Source organism: Protopterus annectens, chromosome 6.part0 (assembly GCF_019279795.1).
Source record: "Protopterus annectens isolate FY-2018-M chromosome 6.part0, PAN1.0, whole genome shotgun sequence".
Lineage (NCBI taxonomy): Eukaryota > Metazoa > Chordata > Ceratodontiformes > Protopteridae > Protopterus > Protopterus annectens.
In genome coordinates this window covers 1,538,522,360-1,538,538,124 of record NC_056737.1, presented here as the reverse complement: position 1 = coordinate 1,538,538,124, position 15,765 = coordinate 1,538,522,360, and the positions used below count along the sequence as shown (strand labels likewise).

The following is a 15,765-nucleotide window of genomic DNA, read 5'->3' as shown; positions in this document are numbered from 1 at the left end:
AAGGAAAGAAACCTTCAATTGACAAAAAATCAAAATGTCCGTTCCCACCATCCCATTTTAAAGTAAAATAAATAATAAAACAATAGCAACCACTCACAGTGATTGCAAGGATATTAGTACTTCATGAAAGACCAAAACATGTTGAAAAAATAAATACTTTGGGGGGACATTTTTAATTGTTTTTGTTTATGCCAATCAATGCCATGCTGTGTTTCTTTGTAACACATAATTATGTGGCACTTTCTGCTCATATAGTTTGACAGCTGCTGTTGTCCTTTATACTGCTCACCCAAACAAATACATACTATATTAAAAAAAATAGAAAAAAGATTTTGTGAATATGAGAACAAAACCTAGAAGACAAATTTCAGGATGCATGACTCATAAGCAACTGGATAATGCAGGTATAAATGCTGACATAAATGTAAGCAAAGGAATTACTTAAACAAGTGAAAAGCAAAACAAACCGTCTGTCATGATATATGGCAGTATCCCAGCATAGGCCATCGACTTGAGTTGAAGTAGTCAGACCACTTTTCACTGACAGCCTTGTCTGAGTAATGTTATTGAAAGCGGATCCACTCTTACCCTTGTGTGTGTCCTTATGTGCATCTTTAATCCGTCATTCTTACTGAAAGCCTTGTCACAGTAGGGGCACTGGTAGGGGCGCTCACCTGCAAATGAGATAAGCATCAAAGTCAAGGAAAGCAGACCACTGAGAAATGCTGTTGCCGCAGAACATCAAGGCAGCACAGCATGGCTATGTCAAAGTGAAAGAAATGCTTCTGCTTCACTATTAAACTTTAATTCAAACACACAGATCAGACATTTGGAAAATTAAGTAGGAAAAAAGTTCTGCCTTGTCTGCATGCAATGCAAATCACAGCCCCACCTTTAGATGTTTGATATTAATTAAAGTATACATTTGTGAAACATTCTGCAAGCCACAAAACCATGTGGCTACATGTATCTGTCTGTCTATATGCATATTTACATAAGCACGTGTATGCCTGCACATATACACAGATGGCAAGAAATTTGGTTCAGAGCACGAAGCTTGCGCTGCTCATTTGCTAAATATGCCTCTTCTGCCTGAGAATCTGGTTATTAAACACCCACATCACTTATTTAACTGAGAAATGTAAAGAGCACAAACACTTCTAATACTCAAGCAGCACCAGAAAAAAGACTTTCATAATTCTCTATACTTTCCTGTGGAATAAACAAATAGAATACAAATTAAAAATAGGTTACATGGCCTACTAATGCAGAAGCAGGCTATCAATCCATGGTAGTAGCAGTCCAGACTTCAAAACTGACTTGGCAGCTAGCAGACCTTATGCAGCAAAGGGCTGAGGTGGAAAAAATACTTTGGTATTCTGATGAAACACACTCTTCTAAGAGAAGAATTACTGACTGCTTCTTGGAAATGTACTGCAGAAGCTCAGTGCTTATGAATATGCATACCCACTCATAGGTGTGTGTGTGTGTGTGTGTGTGTGTGTGTGTGTGTGTGTGTGTGTGTGTGTGTGTGTGTGTGTGTGTGTGTGTGTGTGTGCGTGCTACATACATGTCTTAGTATATCTCTCACATATTTCTCACTCACTTGCTATCCTTCCTCTCTGCATCTGTTACTACACCCTCAATCTTCCTTAGAATTTTCATTCACTTTTCCTCCGTATCCTCCAGGTCTCATTCCTTCCCCACATTATTTGGATATCCTATACTTTTTGCTGTTATTTTTGTAAATTTGTTTCTTGTTAAGAAGGAAAGAAACCTTGAATTAACAAAAAATCAAAATGTCTGTTATCCCATTCTGGAGTAAAACAATAGCAACCATTCACGGCGATTGCAAGAACATTAGTACTTCATGAAAGACCAAAAGATGTTGAAAAAATAAATCACACTGCTTGCGTATCCTTATGTCTTGCTCATACTGTTTTCTACAATCATATTTACCTTCACATTTTTGTCTTTTTCTAATTATTTTCATTTGCTTTCCATTATTACTCTGTTACTGTAGATTGTTTCTTCTTCTTTGTATTATTTCAGGATGAGCCTGAAATTGGTCCACGTAGATCAGTGCTCTACTCCAATAAACAAACTGAAATAAATAAAAAAATAGAATGTCGCCAACCTAGGGCAGCATGGGCAGGATGGTGACCACACTTCATCATTCAAGCTGTTACTGCCCTGGTCTATCATGCTTCAGAGTACCTAACCACATACAATGTCTGCAGTAAGTTGGGCAGAATGTGCAGTGGGCATATGTTGGAACAGCAGTCAGAGATTGGTGGCAGGTATGCAAAAGCGAGAAGGAAAGAGACAGACAGACATACAGAAACAGAGGGATGCTTGGTTATGGAAAGCATCTCTGACTAGGCACACAACTTGGGAAAGGAAATGAATGCATTTCATGTTAGGATGGATGCCAGCCTTATTTACAACAAATAAACCTACCTGGTATCTGACAGTCAAAGTGAACAGAGAAATGTGGTACTGCCTCTCTGCAGCCAGAAGAAGCAACTTACATGCTCATAGGACAGAAAGGTATGGTGTGTTCTTTAATGTTCTTCTCAGAATAAAGGGCAAGTCTGAAAAGTGGCCTCATGGAAATAGTTCTCAGTCAAAAAAGTAGACTTAACCCAAAATCTAGAGCTGACATGCCTAAAGTTTTAAATTCTTTTTATAAAAATATTCAGATTACTCTCTCATTTATACAACTATGGGGGATTCAGTTACAGTCTCTTCCATTTCCACTCTAAAAAAGTGAATTAAGGGTCTACTACAAGTGCTCATGTATCATAAGCTCCCAACACACTCCCCTGCTGCTACTGGCTCGTATTGGCAAGGGTGTTAACTCCTACAACCCCAATGCCGGTGCACTACTGCTAACCGAACTATCCCTCCCAGAACCCTGATCCTAACCATAAAAAGAACTCATTAACCCTAAATCTGAGCCAATTCCCCTTTGCTTCCTAACCTTAACTCTGAGCCAACTAGCCAACTCTCAATCAGCCCCTAAACCTGAAGCCTCTCTCCTCATTTCCCTTCCCCAGTCACCAGTTCTGCGATGAGACCTTGATGGCATCCAACCTCTGCAGTAGCTATGTCCCCAAACTCATGTTTTGAGCTCATCAAGCAGCTACTCAGACAGATGTGCATATGAAGAAGCAGCCACTTGAGCCCATAGCTTCAAGTTCCTAGGGGTCAAGTAGCTGTAAGGGTCCCATAAATTAAGACATTCTATAGGAGAAACAGAATTCTTGAAAAAGAAAAGGCTTGAACTTACTGACTACATAATACATTTCATTACGCCCAAATGCCTAAACAGAAAAATAACACATTTGTCATTCTAGCCATACAAGAACATCATCTCAACAGAGCTGTAACAAGGGAAACAGTCACCTTGGGCTATAACATTCATTTTGCATCCCATGTCTGTCTATTAAATTATTGGCCAATCATGATAACTTATTGACAACTTCTAAACTATGAACGTTTTCTTCTTTTCATTTGAGAGGTTAGAAGCTGTTATTAAGTGATCATGAGTGATATCGCTTAATAGACAGGTTTGGAGTGCAAAATGGATGCTGTTGCACAGGGTGCCAGTGTTCCCTTGTTATAGCTCTGCTGGGGTACACAGCTTGCATGCTGTCAAACTGTAAGGTAGGCACCACCTTAAAAAAGAACATTATCACATAATGACAGCTTGTAAACTGTCAAGATATTTTATTAAAGGTTCTATGTCAACTACAAGTTGGTAGCCACAGCAGCAGCACCATTCGCCTCATCCTTCTGACAAAAACCCATTGTGCTGAACTTGTCTTACCATTCTCCATTCCCCACATTATTACAAGCACTGTCCCAAACAAAGGCCTCAGTCTACTTCTTATTCTGCTCTGCAGTTTACCAAATTAGTGAAGGCTACATGCTGCTCCTTAACTTGGGAATATTGTACCCGTTTCCTGAACAAGTGTTATTTGTCTAAAGAGTAGTGGGATCTAATAATAAGTGAAATATTATGGAGAATCTGGACAAAAAAGTTTGTTGCTTGGGACTCGAAGGGTCATTCTCACATGTCTGGCAGTTGAAATGCAGAGGATTAAGGCAATGAACTGCCAATGAGATATACTTCAGTTGGGTACAGAGCAAGTCACTTACCCATGCAATGCTTTGATAATTTGGGTTATTCTCCTAAATGGTATCTTGGACTACTTTCTTAGTAACTACCTATAAACTTATTAAAAGGAAATTAGTTATTATGGTTAAATCTGTACTGCAACCCTATATTATGGTTCTCCAGTACAGATGCAGAAATGGATCACTATAATCTCGCTCTCTTTTCACGCTGGTCACATTTCATATGGACAGCCTGATCCTATACATTAGCACCCTAAGACCACAATGACGTAGCAAAAATTTGTCGATGACATTAGTAAGTTATTGCACTTCTAGCACATTAGATACTCAAAATGCATTATTTTCAAATATATCCTTTTAATGGCTAACTAAACCCTCTAAGTCAGTCTGTCCTTGGTTCTGAATTCCCTCTTATACAGGCATAGTATGACACTCAACTAAAAACAGAGTTCTGTTTCCTGTCATTTGGACTAGAGTCCACATGCAGTGAATAATAGTAAGCATCACTGAATGACAAAAATAAGTTAATGTGTGAAATCACAGTGGTAATCAGGTAAATGAGAATGTAAGTTGTGATATTTGAGTCTGAAGGCCAAACTCCTCTAAACAGCGGATTTTAATTGCCAGTATCTGTCATGAATTATTCAAACTGTAATAACTAACATTGTCTTTACAGAAAAATATTCTCAAAAACATTTATCAGCACACAAAGGATCTTGTTACCGCATTTAACCATTTAAAACTTATCAAACACTGTCATTCTCTTATAACCTATACCAGATAAAATCATGGTCTGCAGTTCAAGAGACCACTGAGGAGCCTAATCCGATTTTCCAATCATCCCAGAGAACTGTCTGATTAAGTGACTTACTTAGAGTCGTACAGCAGGCAAATGGTGGGCGGGAGAATCAAACGTGGGACTACAAAAAGCACAGCATGACCTTAATCCTCTGCATTAACTGGAAGACAGATGCAGTAGAACAAGTGATTACAGCTAGTGTCACTATTAGGTGGAACAACATTTATATACTAAACAACATCTGCAAATGAGTCTTAAAATGACTTTCAGGAACTACACAAAGGAAAAAAATAGGTATCTATATGACCCCCCCACACACACACACACGCACACACATTCTGTTTGTGATTTATGAGTTACATGTACACATATTCTGATTGTGATTTATGAGTGACATAAACAAACTTGCTATCCAGTCCTCGTCTATCCCTGTCACTACCCATATATTATCTGTACTCAGCCTTCAGCACACTCTCACCCATGTACAGTCATACCAATAAGTAACAACCCCACTGCACACTAATCCTTAGCAGTGTTTATTTACAGGCAGTCATAAGATGCCTCTCTCCACAGAATTTCCATCCCTGACTATGTCAGATGTAAAACTAATATCCTCATCCTGTAATTACATATGTATCTCCTACATATTCACTGTTAAAAATGTCATTACTCCCATACACAGCATAACCATCCCAATAATGTTGGAATTTAAAACTGGTATCTTCTGCAGGTGATCACACACACACACACACACACACACACACACACACACACACACACACACACACACACACACACACACACACACACACACACACACACACACACACACACACACACACACACACACACACACACACACACACACACACACACACACACACACACACACACACACACACACACACACACACACACACACACACACACACACACACACACACACATCCTTACAAACTTACAGTTAGAAATGTCTCCCTGAATTATTGTCATTCCTGGAATACATTTACAAAGATAGACTAACTTTTGCTCACTTCCTAATTAATAAAAGCAGTAATCTCTTACATTATGTGAGTTAATCTGAAATGCATTCCTGACAGGCTAGGTTTGGTACTATGGGTATAGCTAGAAGGACCAAATATTCTATCTGGAGGAGATGATAGATTAATTCCCACAATGACCCACACACCCATCATACAAATTATTGTGATTACATAATGGTGAAGGCGTTAGGGGTCATTTTTCTAAAAGCAGTGGCTAATTAGGAAAAAATGTAAACCTCTCTGTGGTACGGTTTCAGTAGGTTATGGCTAGCTGAATTCCCAGCCCTGAACTACCAGATTTATATAAAGGTACAAGAGGTGAGCCTTAAACGGAGTATTTTGTATCTTAACATGCTCATGTAACTCAGGTAGGTGCCTGACCTGCACCTGGAAATATTCCCTTAAGAATAGCCCAGAAGGTAATGATTTAAAGTTTACAAACAGAAAGCCTGCATACACATGTGGTAACTATTAAACAAAAAAAATTCAAGCAGGATCTGCTACAGTCTCAGACTGAATGATAAGCAGTTGGCAACTGGCTTTTTTTTTTTTTTACTCCTGATATAATTCCGTCTGACTTAAAATCAAAAGTCAGTATTTTATTTTAGCAACATAAGTCATGGCAGAGTAAAATATAACAACCCTCCTCAAAGCATGTATTCTTTAGTAGTTTTTTTTTTTTAGATAAGATACAGCACACGCCATTTACTCGTAGCAGTTGTTCAATAAAACATAGTTGCCTTCTTCCAGTTCCCATATAACCTGGTAGCTGTTGAGAAAAATACATTAATCTTCACCCCCGTAGCACCTGTCTTCAGCACTGAAATCCCACCTATGCTTAGCTGGGTCACCAACCTCAGCACCCACTTCTATGCAGCATTCCTTATTCACACAAAGCTTGTTTGTATAAACAACAGCTTTACAACATAATTACTGCTGCAGCTCATTATAATGTTTCCTGAGTAGTCTTGGGGTGCTACACAGGTCCTCTGTTCATCACTTATTTGTTAACCAGGTAAGTGGTCTGGCAACCCCTTTCAGCTATGAGTACTGTGTACCACCCCCCAAAAATGCTGATTCAACAGTACCACAGACAGGATGGGGATAAAATCATGTCAGTGGGATGACAGTGCTTGACGACATTCTTTTTCACTTTGTCCTCTCCACACAGACCAACGCCAATCCTGCATCTACATTTTTATACCGGTGCAGCAGCTTTATATACTGTGAACTGTGAAACCCAGAGGTGCAGTGCTGGATTACAGGCCTATGGGCCTGCATTTGAACCTTATAGGAGACCTATTTATTTGGTATGACAACAGAATGGGATTTCAGACTGAAGTGAGAATAGAAGCAGCACAGCTTATTTCAGTCATGTGTGTCCGGAGCTGCAATTCCATTAGCCCCCCCCTTGAGAGTCCATTTATCAATACCATCTTTATTGAAACATATCTGTTCTGGTCTAGTTTGGAGTATTATATGCCTAGTGACATCGAAGATTATTATACTTTTAGTGTGAGAGGCAGAGGAGCAAATACTTGCATGTTACTTATTAGTTTCACTCAACAAAAAATAAATATCATCCGTCACTAAAAACAGTTCTGATCAACATTTCCAAATCCATCTGTATTCTGCATTACACAACATGTTAACACAAGTACTATAACATTCATAAAAATCTGAAAGATCAAATAGAATTCTGAGTTTTATTTTCACTTTAATATTGTACACAAAAGGTTTTAATGAAGCAAACTTCAGTTTTTTTTACAGTGCTTCTTGCATTCCATTGTTAGGGTTACCACCTGTACCACTTTGTGAGGGACAGTCCCTCTTTGGGCAGTTCTGTCCTGCAAAAAAATTGAAAAAAATGGAAATGTCCTTAGATTTTAGGACAAAAATATTTCTTATATTTTATGTAATAGTTGCATAAAACAGTTATTCTGTATCTGAAGCACCTAAATGTTATAAGAAACAGAATAAGCAACTAAAATGCTACAAGAATAAGCCTTTATTTAGGCAAAAAAATGAAGTTTTGTCCTTTGTACTGGCCGTGGGTATGTTTTGCCTTGCAAAATCTGACATTTGTACCAAAAATGTCCCACTTTGGGCATTTGAAAAGGTGGCAACCCTATTCGATTGTAGGACAAAAGCTATCTTCTTAACTGCAGTATACTTATTTTTTATTTAAAACTTTTCAAGTCGCTATTCTTCTGTTACACCTCAGCACAGCACTCTCAAAGGACTGAAATTTATATGCCTTTTTAAACTCTGAAAGCATTAAATATTTTTCTTTTCTCCTTTAGTTTATTATAAAGGGCAGCAAACTACAACAGCAGTGACATGATAATTAAGCCATAATTTTGTAGAAAATGAACAGACTACTATGCATAAATTCAGAACAAATTATTTGTTCCTTTCAAGCTAGCTGTGAATATAATCTTTTCTAAGTGCTTATATGGCAATCTGGTTGTATTAGCTTGTGTCATAATTTAATTTGCCTCAAACATTTGGCAGTCAGTTTTCTTTTTATGCAATTGTGAGCAACATAAACAGTATTAATAACCATATTAATCAGGACTGCCTTAAACAGTTATGTTCAGGAAGATTATTCTATTATACATATTTTGAGACGACAGCAAAATCTTCATTAATCTTAGAGCCTAAATCTGAAAGATGTCAATAAATTTCAATACAGGAAGCAAGTGAAAAACTGCACAGTCTCTAAAAATCAACCATTTCACAGTTGTTTAGTTATTAAATATATAAGCAGGCTATGTTGATATTTGTACAAACTAATGCTGTAACTGAGAACAATAAAAGCAATTATCAGATTCAGGTATTTGCTGTTATTTAAGCACTGTTGGCAGCTTTCATATAGGGAGCAGGAAGGTTCATGGCACATACTTTTCTGGAAGGCACACAATGAATTTCAGATACGAAACAGAGGTAATACAATTTCTATCAAGGGCATCACCTGAATAGAAAAATCATGTAAAAGATGTTAATATATAAACAGAAATATATTATTTGGATCAAACTCAGTTCAAAATTAAGGGAATAGTAGACTTGTGATGTGAAGTGACATCATTACTTTTAGATGGGAACAAAACTTTAATTTGATTATCAGGGATGAGCACTGATGAAATATAAACAACTGAAGGCCCAGTCCAGGTTGTAAAATACAAATACAACAAACAGAATGTTTACTATAGAGGATTATGAGTAGTTTGCCGATCATAACTTACTTATTGTTTGACACATGGATGCCAAAAAATTTGGATAGAGTATTAAAGGGGTTGCTTAACATTTGATCTGAAGTAATTTACTTCATTTGATCTTCAATGTGTGGAAATACGGATCCGTATCGGATCCGAGCCGGCAAAGATTACTAGCATCAGCTTCGAGCTCCAGACTCCTCCCCTTACCCAGCCTTCCATCCCCAGATCTCGTTTGCCGCGATTTGTGAAAGCATCATGTCTCTGGAGCTCCAGTTGGCAGGGTATTTTTCTTGGATTGTAAGTTTAATAACTGTTGTTTTTTTTACCGTTTTAGATTAGCGTAAGTACCCTTTCTCCCCACTCATCGCTTTGCTGTCATGTGTTGGCTTGTAGTAGTTGTTAGATAGTGTAGTTTGTCTGTGTGCTCCTCCCCCCTTCTAGTCAGTTTAGAGTGTGGTGAGTGGGTGTGTGCTAAAGTTTTAAGTAGAAAGTTTTTCTTTTCTTTCCCTAGTATGGCTGAAAAGCTTATTTTTAAGCGCTGCACAGAGTGTGGCCATAAGCTCTCCCCAGCGGATGGCCACACTCTGTGTGTACTGTGTTTAGGTGTGGCCCACCTTAATGTTGACTGTGCCATCTGTGTGGGGTTCAACCCCCGGGCTTTAAAAGACAGAAAGGCCAAGTTGGCCCTTGAGGGGCTTCTTCCTGCCTCTGATCCTCCCTCCTCGTCCTCGGCTTCAGTCATGGTGGCTGCTGTGGCTGCCTCTCCTGCTTCTCTGGCTCTGGCCTTCCCTCCCTCCCAGGCTGGGAATCAAACTGCCGCTTCTAAGCCTGTGGTAGCAGAGCAGAGGAGGGGTAGAGAGCAGGAGAGAGAGTCGAGGATGAAAGAGAAGAGGAAGAGGTCTCCGGACCTCGTGTCTCCCAGTAAATCCGCTCCGATTCGTGACTCCCCTTGGCTCTGATCTCCATGGTTCTCCCCGGAGCCGGAGGAGGCATGCTGAATCTCCCAGGCCTCAGCTCCCTGACCAGTCAGGTCGGAGTCTGTTACCTCGTCTCGGTCCACCCGGTTTCTCTCGGACATGGATCTGGATAAGATGATGAGGCGCTTTATCCGTACACAAATCCAGATGGGGGTCTTGCCAACCCCCCCTCCTGAGGGAGGGGGCAGCTTGCTTCCCTTTTTTCAGCCTATTACTCCCTCTCCGATCCAACCTTTGGCTTTGGAGTTCGCGGATCTGAAGTTGGCCTAGGTCGGAAAGTCGGCGCCGACGGTCCTCGCGTCCTCGATGCCGGCAGCTGCCTGGAGCATCTCAGATCTGACCAGTTCAGATCCAAGCTGCTCTTGGAGCCAGAGTCTGGGGGTTGGATCCGAGGGAGTGGAACCTTTACCATCAGCTCCGATGTTGTCAGTCCAGGTTTCCTCTCTCGGAGCTCCAGCCACTTCGGGTCCGGCTCCAATTCTCGCATCGGACCCGGGGAGACCGGAATCCTTATTGGCTTCACAGGAGGTCCGCTCTCCTTTGGTGTTCAATGTGGTAGAATGGGTCCTCTCCATTGGATCAGAAGGGCTTTTCATCCAGAAAAAAGGAGGTCATTGTCACACTGTACTCATCCCTCATTAGACCCATTATAGAATACAATGCCCTGTTTGGTATGTACCTCTCAAGACATCTGCAACAACTGGAAAGGCTGCAGAAATACCTCACTAAAAGAATCACAGGCCTAAAGCAGATGCCCTATGCTGACTGCCTTAAAAAACTCCAGCTATACTATGTCACATATCGTCTACTCAGAGGCGATCTCTGCTTAACATACAAGGCCATGTCAAACCCAGAGCTGTTGGACATGCTACACTTAAAGAAATCCCAATCCCTCACAGCCACACGCTCCAGGGATCTAAGCCTTGTCATCACAATAAACAAAACATGCTGGAGGGATAGGTTACTGACCCAGAGACTCCCCGACTCTGGAATAAACTTGCCCATACATGTCAAGCAGTGTGCCTCTTTGGCCCTCTTCAAAAGGAATCTTGATGATTGGATGGGAGAAAGGAAATTCACCCTGGGGATCACATCAGTCACCCTGCTAGACAGGGGTCCAGGGAAGTAAATAGTGTGGAAAGAAATAGTCAGGGAATTGTTATGGCTAGGCTTGCATAGGCCATAGGGCCGATAGCCTAGTATCAATCTATGAACCTATGAATCGAAGCCCCTGACCTCAGGCTCCACCCAGACCCCTCGGCTCTGTCTATGGTCCCCGTCGTCTTACCAGAGGGACAGCCCATGCCTGAAGGGCCCCAGATGGTTTCCCCTAGAGGAACAGATGGCTTGCAAGCACTCCCCAGAGAGCCCCATGGGAGATGTGCCTCACAAGCATACGTGTAAGAGGAGGCACTTGGACTCCCCTGAGTCCCTGACCGAGGACACAGATTTAGATGAGGGAGAGGGCTCCCTAAGGTCACCTCCCGATGATGTCTCCATTGGAGACATCATGGAGATCCTGAGCCAGCGGGGAGGTTGGTCCGCCCCCAAGCCCTCCTCTGATGAGTCTGTCTACATCTTGGGTGCCCCCCCCCATGGATCTTTTAGTGGATTTGATCACCTTGCGGGTGTGGAAGGAACCTGATACCGTGGAGCCAATCCCCAAGCTCCGTGATAAGGTTTTGAGTCCTCCTATAGACAGGCCTTCTTGGACCAAGGGCTCCCCTGTGGATGCCATGGTGGTAGCAGCAGCCACGAGGAGGGAACTATCTCAGGAAAGTTCCTCGGTCCACCCTCCTGACCGAGAGTCTCAGATGATGGACCGGCTAGGGAAGCGGGTGTATGCTTCAGCTACCTTTTCAATAAGAGTGCTGAACTATTTGATCCATGTCACGAGACTCCAACACAACCTGATGAAGGAGCTAGAGGAGTCTCCACCCAAGTCCATGTCACAGGAGGACAAAGCTTTGTTCTCCAGGAAAATGGCCACTTTGAGAGCAGTATCAAATGCATCCATGCGACTCCTTTCCCATGCAATGGAAGGAGCAGCTAGGGTGGCTGGATCCGGCATGTCCATGAGGTGTAATGCCTGGCTCAGGTTGTGCCAATTTACCGAACCCTTTAAGGCGTCCTTTGCCAATGCCCCTTATGATGGCTCAACTCTGTTTGGTAAGATTGTCAAGGAGATGCTAGTCCAGAGTGAGAAGGATGAGAAGAAACACTGTCTGCCATCGGGATCCGCTTCTCTAACCCTCAAAGGTCCTTTTCCCAGAACCAGAGAGGGCTAAAGAAGATGTGGTTCCGGAAGTCTCAGTATTCCTGGGACACTTAGGGCTCTTCTTCCCCCAGAGGCAGAGGGGGACAGAATGGACGCTGGCCCAGAAGCTGAGGGGGTCCTAGAAACTTTGGGTCTTGAGAACCTTTTTCGGACAGATCCGGGCAGCAACCCTGAGGGGTTGCCTGACTGCTCTACTCTGGAGGCAATCGGGGAATGATTGTCCTTGCACCCAGCAGATTGGGAGTCCATAATAACATCCAGAGGATATTCTATCTCCTTCGTGGGTTCTCCAACCCCTCCCAAACACCTCCCTGACATTCCACCCATGCAAAAGGAGGCAGCAGCACAGGAAATTTCCAAGCTGCTAGGAAAACAAGCCATCAAAACCATCCCCCCAGATCAGTCCGGATCGGGCTTCTACCCCAGGTTCTTTTTGGTGCCAAAGAAAACAGGGGACTTAAGGCCCATTCTGGACCTCTCTGCCCTGAACCTGGCAGTGGCCAAAGAAAAGTTCTAGATGGTCACACTACAGTCCATCATGCCGTACCTGCAAGAGAGTGACTGGATGTGCTCATTAGATCTCCAGGATGCTTACTATGACATAAAGATGCACAGACACTCCAGGAGGTTACTCCACTTCCAGCTAGGGGAAATCATTACCAATTTTGAGCCATACCCTTTGGTCTCACCACAGCCCCCAGGGTGTTTACCAAAGTGATGGCAATAGTAGCGGCTCACCTGAGGCTTCAGGGGATTCAGGTCTATCCATACCTGGACAATTAGCTCTTCACTGCTCCCACCAGGCGTCTACTTTCCCAAACCAGGGACTACTTTTTGACACTTGCCCTGAGTTTGGGTATTGCAATCAACACATCCAAATCTCTACTAGAGCCTGTACAGGTGATAGACTACACGGGTGTCAGGATAGACACACTCCAGGGCAAAGTGCTCTTGTCCTCGTAGAAAGTTCAAAACCTCAGGATGCATGTCTCCCTAATTTACCATTCTCATCTCCCGACAGTGGAATCTGTATTGAGGGCCCTAGGCTCGATGGCGGCGACCAAAACTCTCCTTCCATGTGCCCGACTACACATGTGGATTCTTCAGTGGACTTTGGCAGTTCAGTGGTCCCTGTTGGATCTACCACTAACCTACCCTGTCTACCTAAGTCAAGTGTGTCGGTCATCCCTCATATGGTGAATGAGCTCTCCGGACATTTTGGAGGGACGACCATTCCAGCCCCGGCCCAAGCCACAGTGACCACGGATGCCTCCCAACTCGGGTGGGAGGGGGCATTGTTTGGGCAGGACAGTCCAAGGCCTGTGGTCCCCCATGGAGACCAGTTTGCATATCAATGTCCTAGAGATGCGGGCAGTCCTAGCGTTGCAGGCCCTTCATGCCTTTCTTCCTCTGGGGGCAATTGCTATTCATTTAGACAACATGTCAGTAGTCTGGTACATCAACTAACAGGGAGAGACCAGATCTTACCCTCTTTGTCGCGAGGCCATGAGAGTGTGGGAATGGATGATCTCCACCGGTCACTTTCTTATCGCAATGCACATTCTGGGATGGTCCAACACTTTTGCGGACAGGCTAAGTCGGACCATTCTGATGCCTTACGAGTGGTCTCTGAATCCGTCAGTAGCAGAACAGATCTTCAGGGAGTGAGGTCAACCTTGCTGCGATCTCTTCGCATCTCCTTCCAACATGAAGTGCAGTAGGTTTTACGCTCTGAACCCCCCGCCAGGGGATTCCCCCAGAGACGCTCTAGTTCATGCTTGGCCTCCCAGTCTTCTGTATGCTTACCCTCCAGTTCCTCTCATCCCGAGGTTTCTGCAGAAAGCATGTCAACTGGGGAGCAAGGTGATCCTCATTGCCCCATTCTGGCCTTGCCAGGTATGGTTTCCCTTCCTTTGGTCTCACCTTCTGGCTTCACCTTGGATCCTAGATCCCTTTCAGGATCTGATTTCACACCCATTGGGGGTGCCTCATCTGAATCTGGACAGCCTGAAGCTCATGGCTTGGCTGCTCCGGTTCCCATGATTGCTAGGACTCCCAGACTTTCCTCCTTAGTTAAGTCTAGTTTGGTAGCTGTCATAAGTCTTCAACCCGAAAGGTTTATCGCAGCAAGTGGAAACAGTTTTCTTTCTGGGCCTCTCAGAGGAGTTTAGATCCTTTCACAGCTTCTATTTCCACTATTCTTGATTTCCTAGCTGATATTTTCCAGCACGGAGCAAGTTCTTCTACTGTCAAAGTTCAATTGGCTGCCATTTCTCATTTTCATGTGGGCGAGAATTCTGCATCCTTGGCATCTTCTAGACTGTGTAAAGCTTTTATTAAAGGCACCTTTTTGCTATGCCCCCCAGTTGAAGATCCTATCCCCCCATGGGACCTTACTATGGTTCTTCAAGCTCTGGTCTCTCCCCCTTTCGAGCCTGCCGCTACTGTTGATCTAAAATGTCTATTGTGGAAAACAGCTTTTCTGGTCGCTATTACCTCTGCTAGGAGGGTCTCGGAATTGCAGGCCTTGTCCATAAATGCATCCTGCAGGTCTACAAGGACAACATTTGCTCAGCAGCTTGGTTTAAATGCAAATGGACAAATACTTTCCTCCTTTGCTTTGTGTCAGAATTCATGACATTTATCACATATTCTACAACCTCTGCTCTCGAATATGCTACTTTTTACTTAACTGACATCCTAAGTATACATATAAATGCTGCTTGTCATAATAACTATTATAACTAAATGATATCATTTATATGCCATTAACTTCGTATTTTAAGCATACTAATGCAGTTTGGTACTATGCTGACTTGTCCTATACTGCTACATATAGATCATGTGTACCTAACTGCATCAGTACAGTCTTTGTAAGGCAAGTTTTAATGTTGTCCTATGTAACATATATCTAATTACTGTATACCATTGTCAGTTTATGGGTCCTTCACAGAAAAAGGGTTACATGCCCAGTAGGACTTTCCCTGTGAATAAATAATAAACAAACAAATACATTTCTATCAAGGCACTGGTCTGATAAGTAACTACATGGCTTGGTTGTACTATATATAAATAACTGCTGTAATACCTAAATAACAGCTGCTGCATTGCAACCTGTAAAGTTCATGTATGGTCTCAATTCCATTATATCTGGTTGTGTTGTGAAGGAAGGCAGGGGCTCCATTTATATTTGTTATCATAAATGAGCATGTGCTAGGCCACACCACCATGAGAAGAGGAGGTGCCAAAAGAAATAAACACCCTACTTTAGATTTTAACTAAGAAAAAAGTTTAACTAAGTTATTTT

The 15,765-nt window shown here is 42.5% G+C and overlaps 1 protein-coding gene across 2 annotated transcripts in view; it reads right to left on the bottom strand.

The window, feature by feature from the left end:
* PRDM5 (PR/SET domain 5) overlaps window positions 1-15,765 on the bottom strand; it is a 2,968,604-nt gene that overhangs the window by 725,924 nt on the left and 2,226,915 nt on the right. For both annotated transcript variants that reach the window (XM_044074997.1, XM_044074998.1), the window contains one exon: window positions 589-674. In XM_044074997.1, the coding sequence (XP_043930932.1) occupies window positions 589-674 (86 nt within the window). The remainder of the gene's footprint in view (window positions 1-588; window positions 675-15,765) is intronic.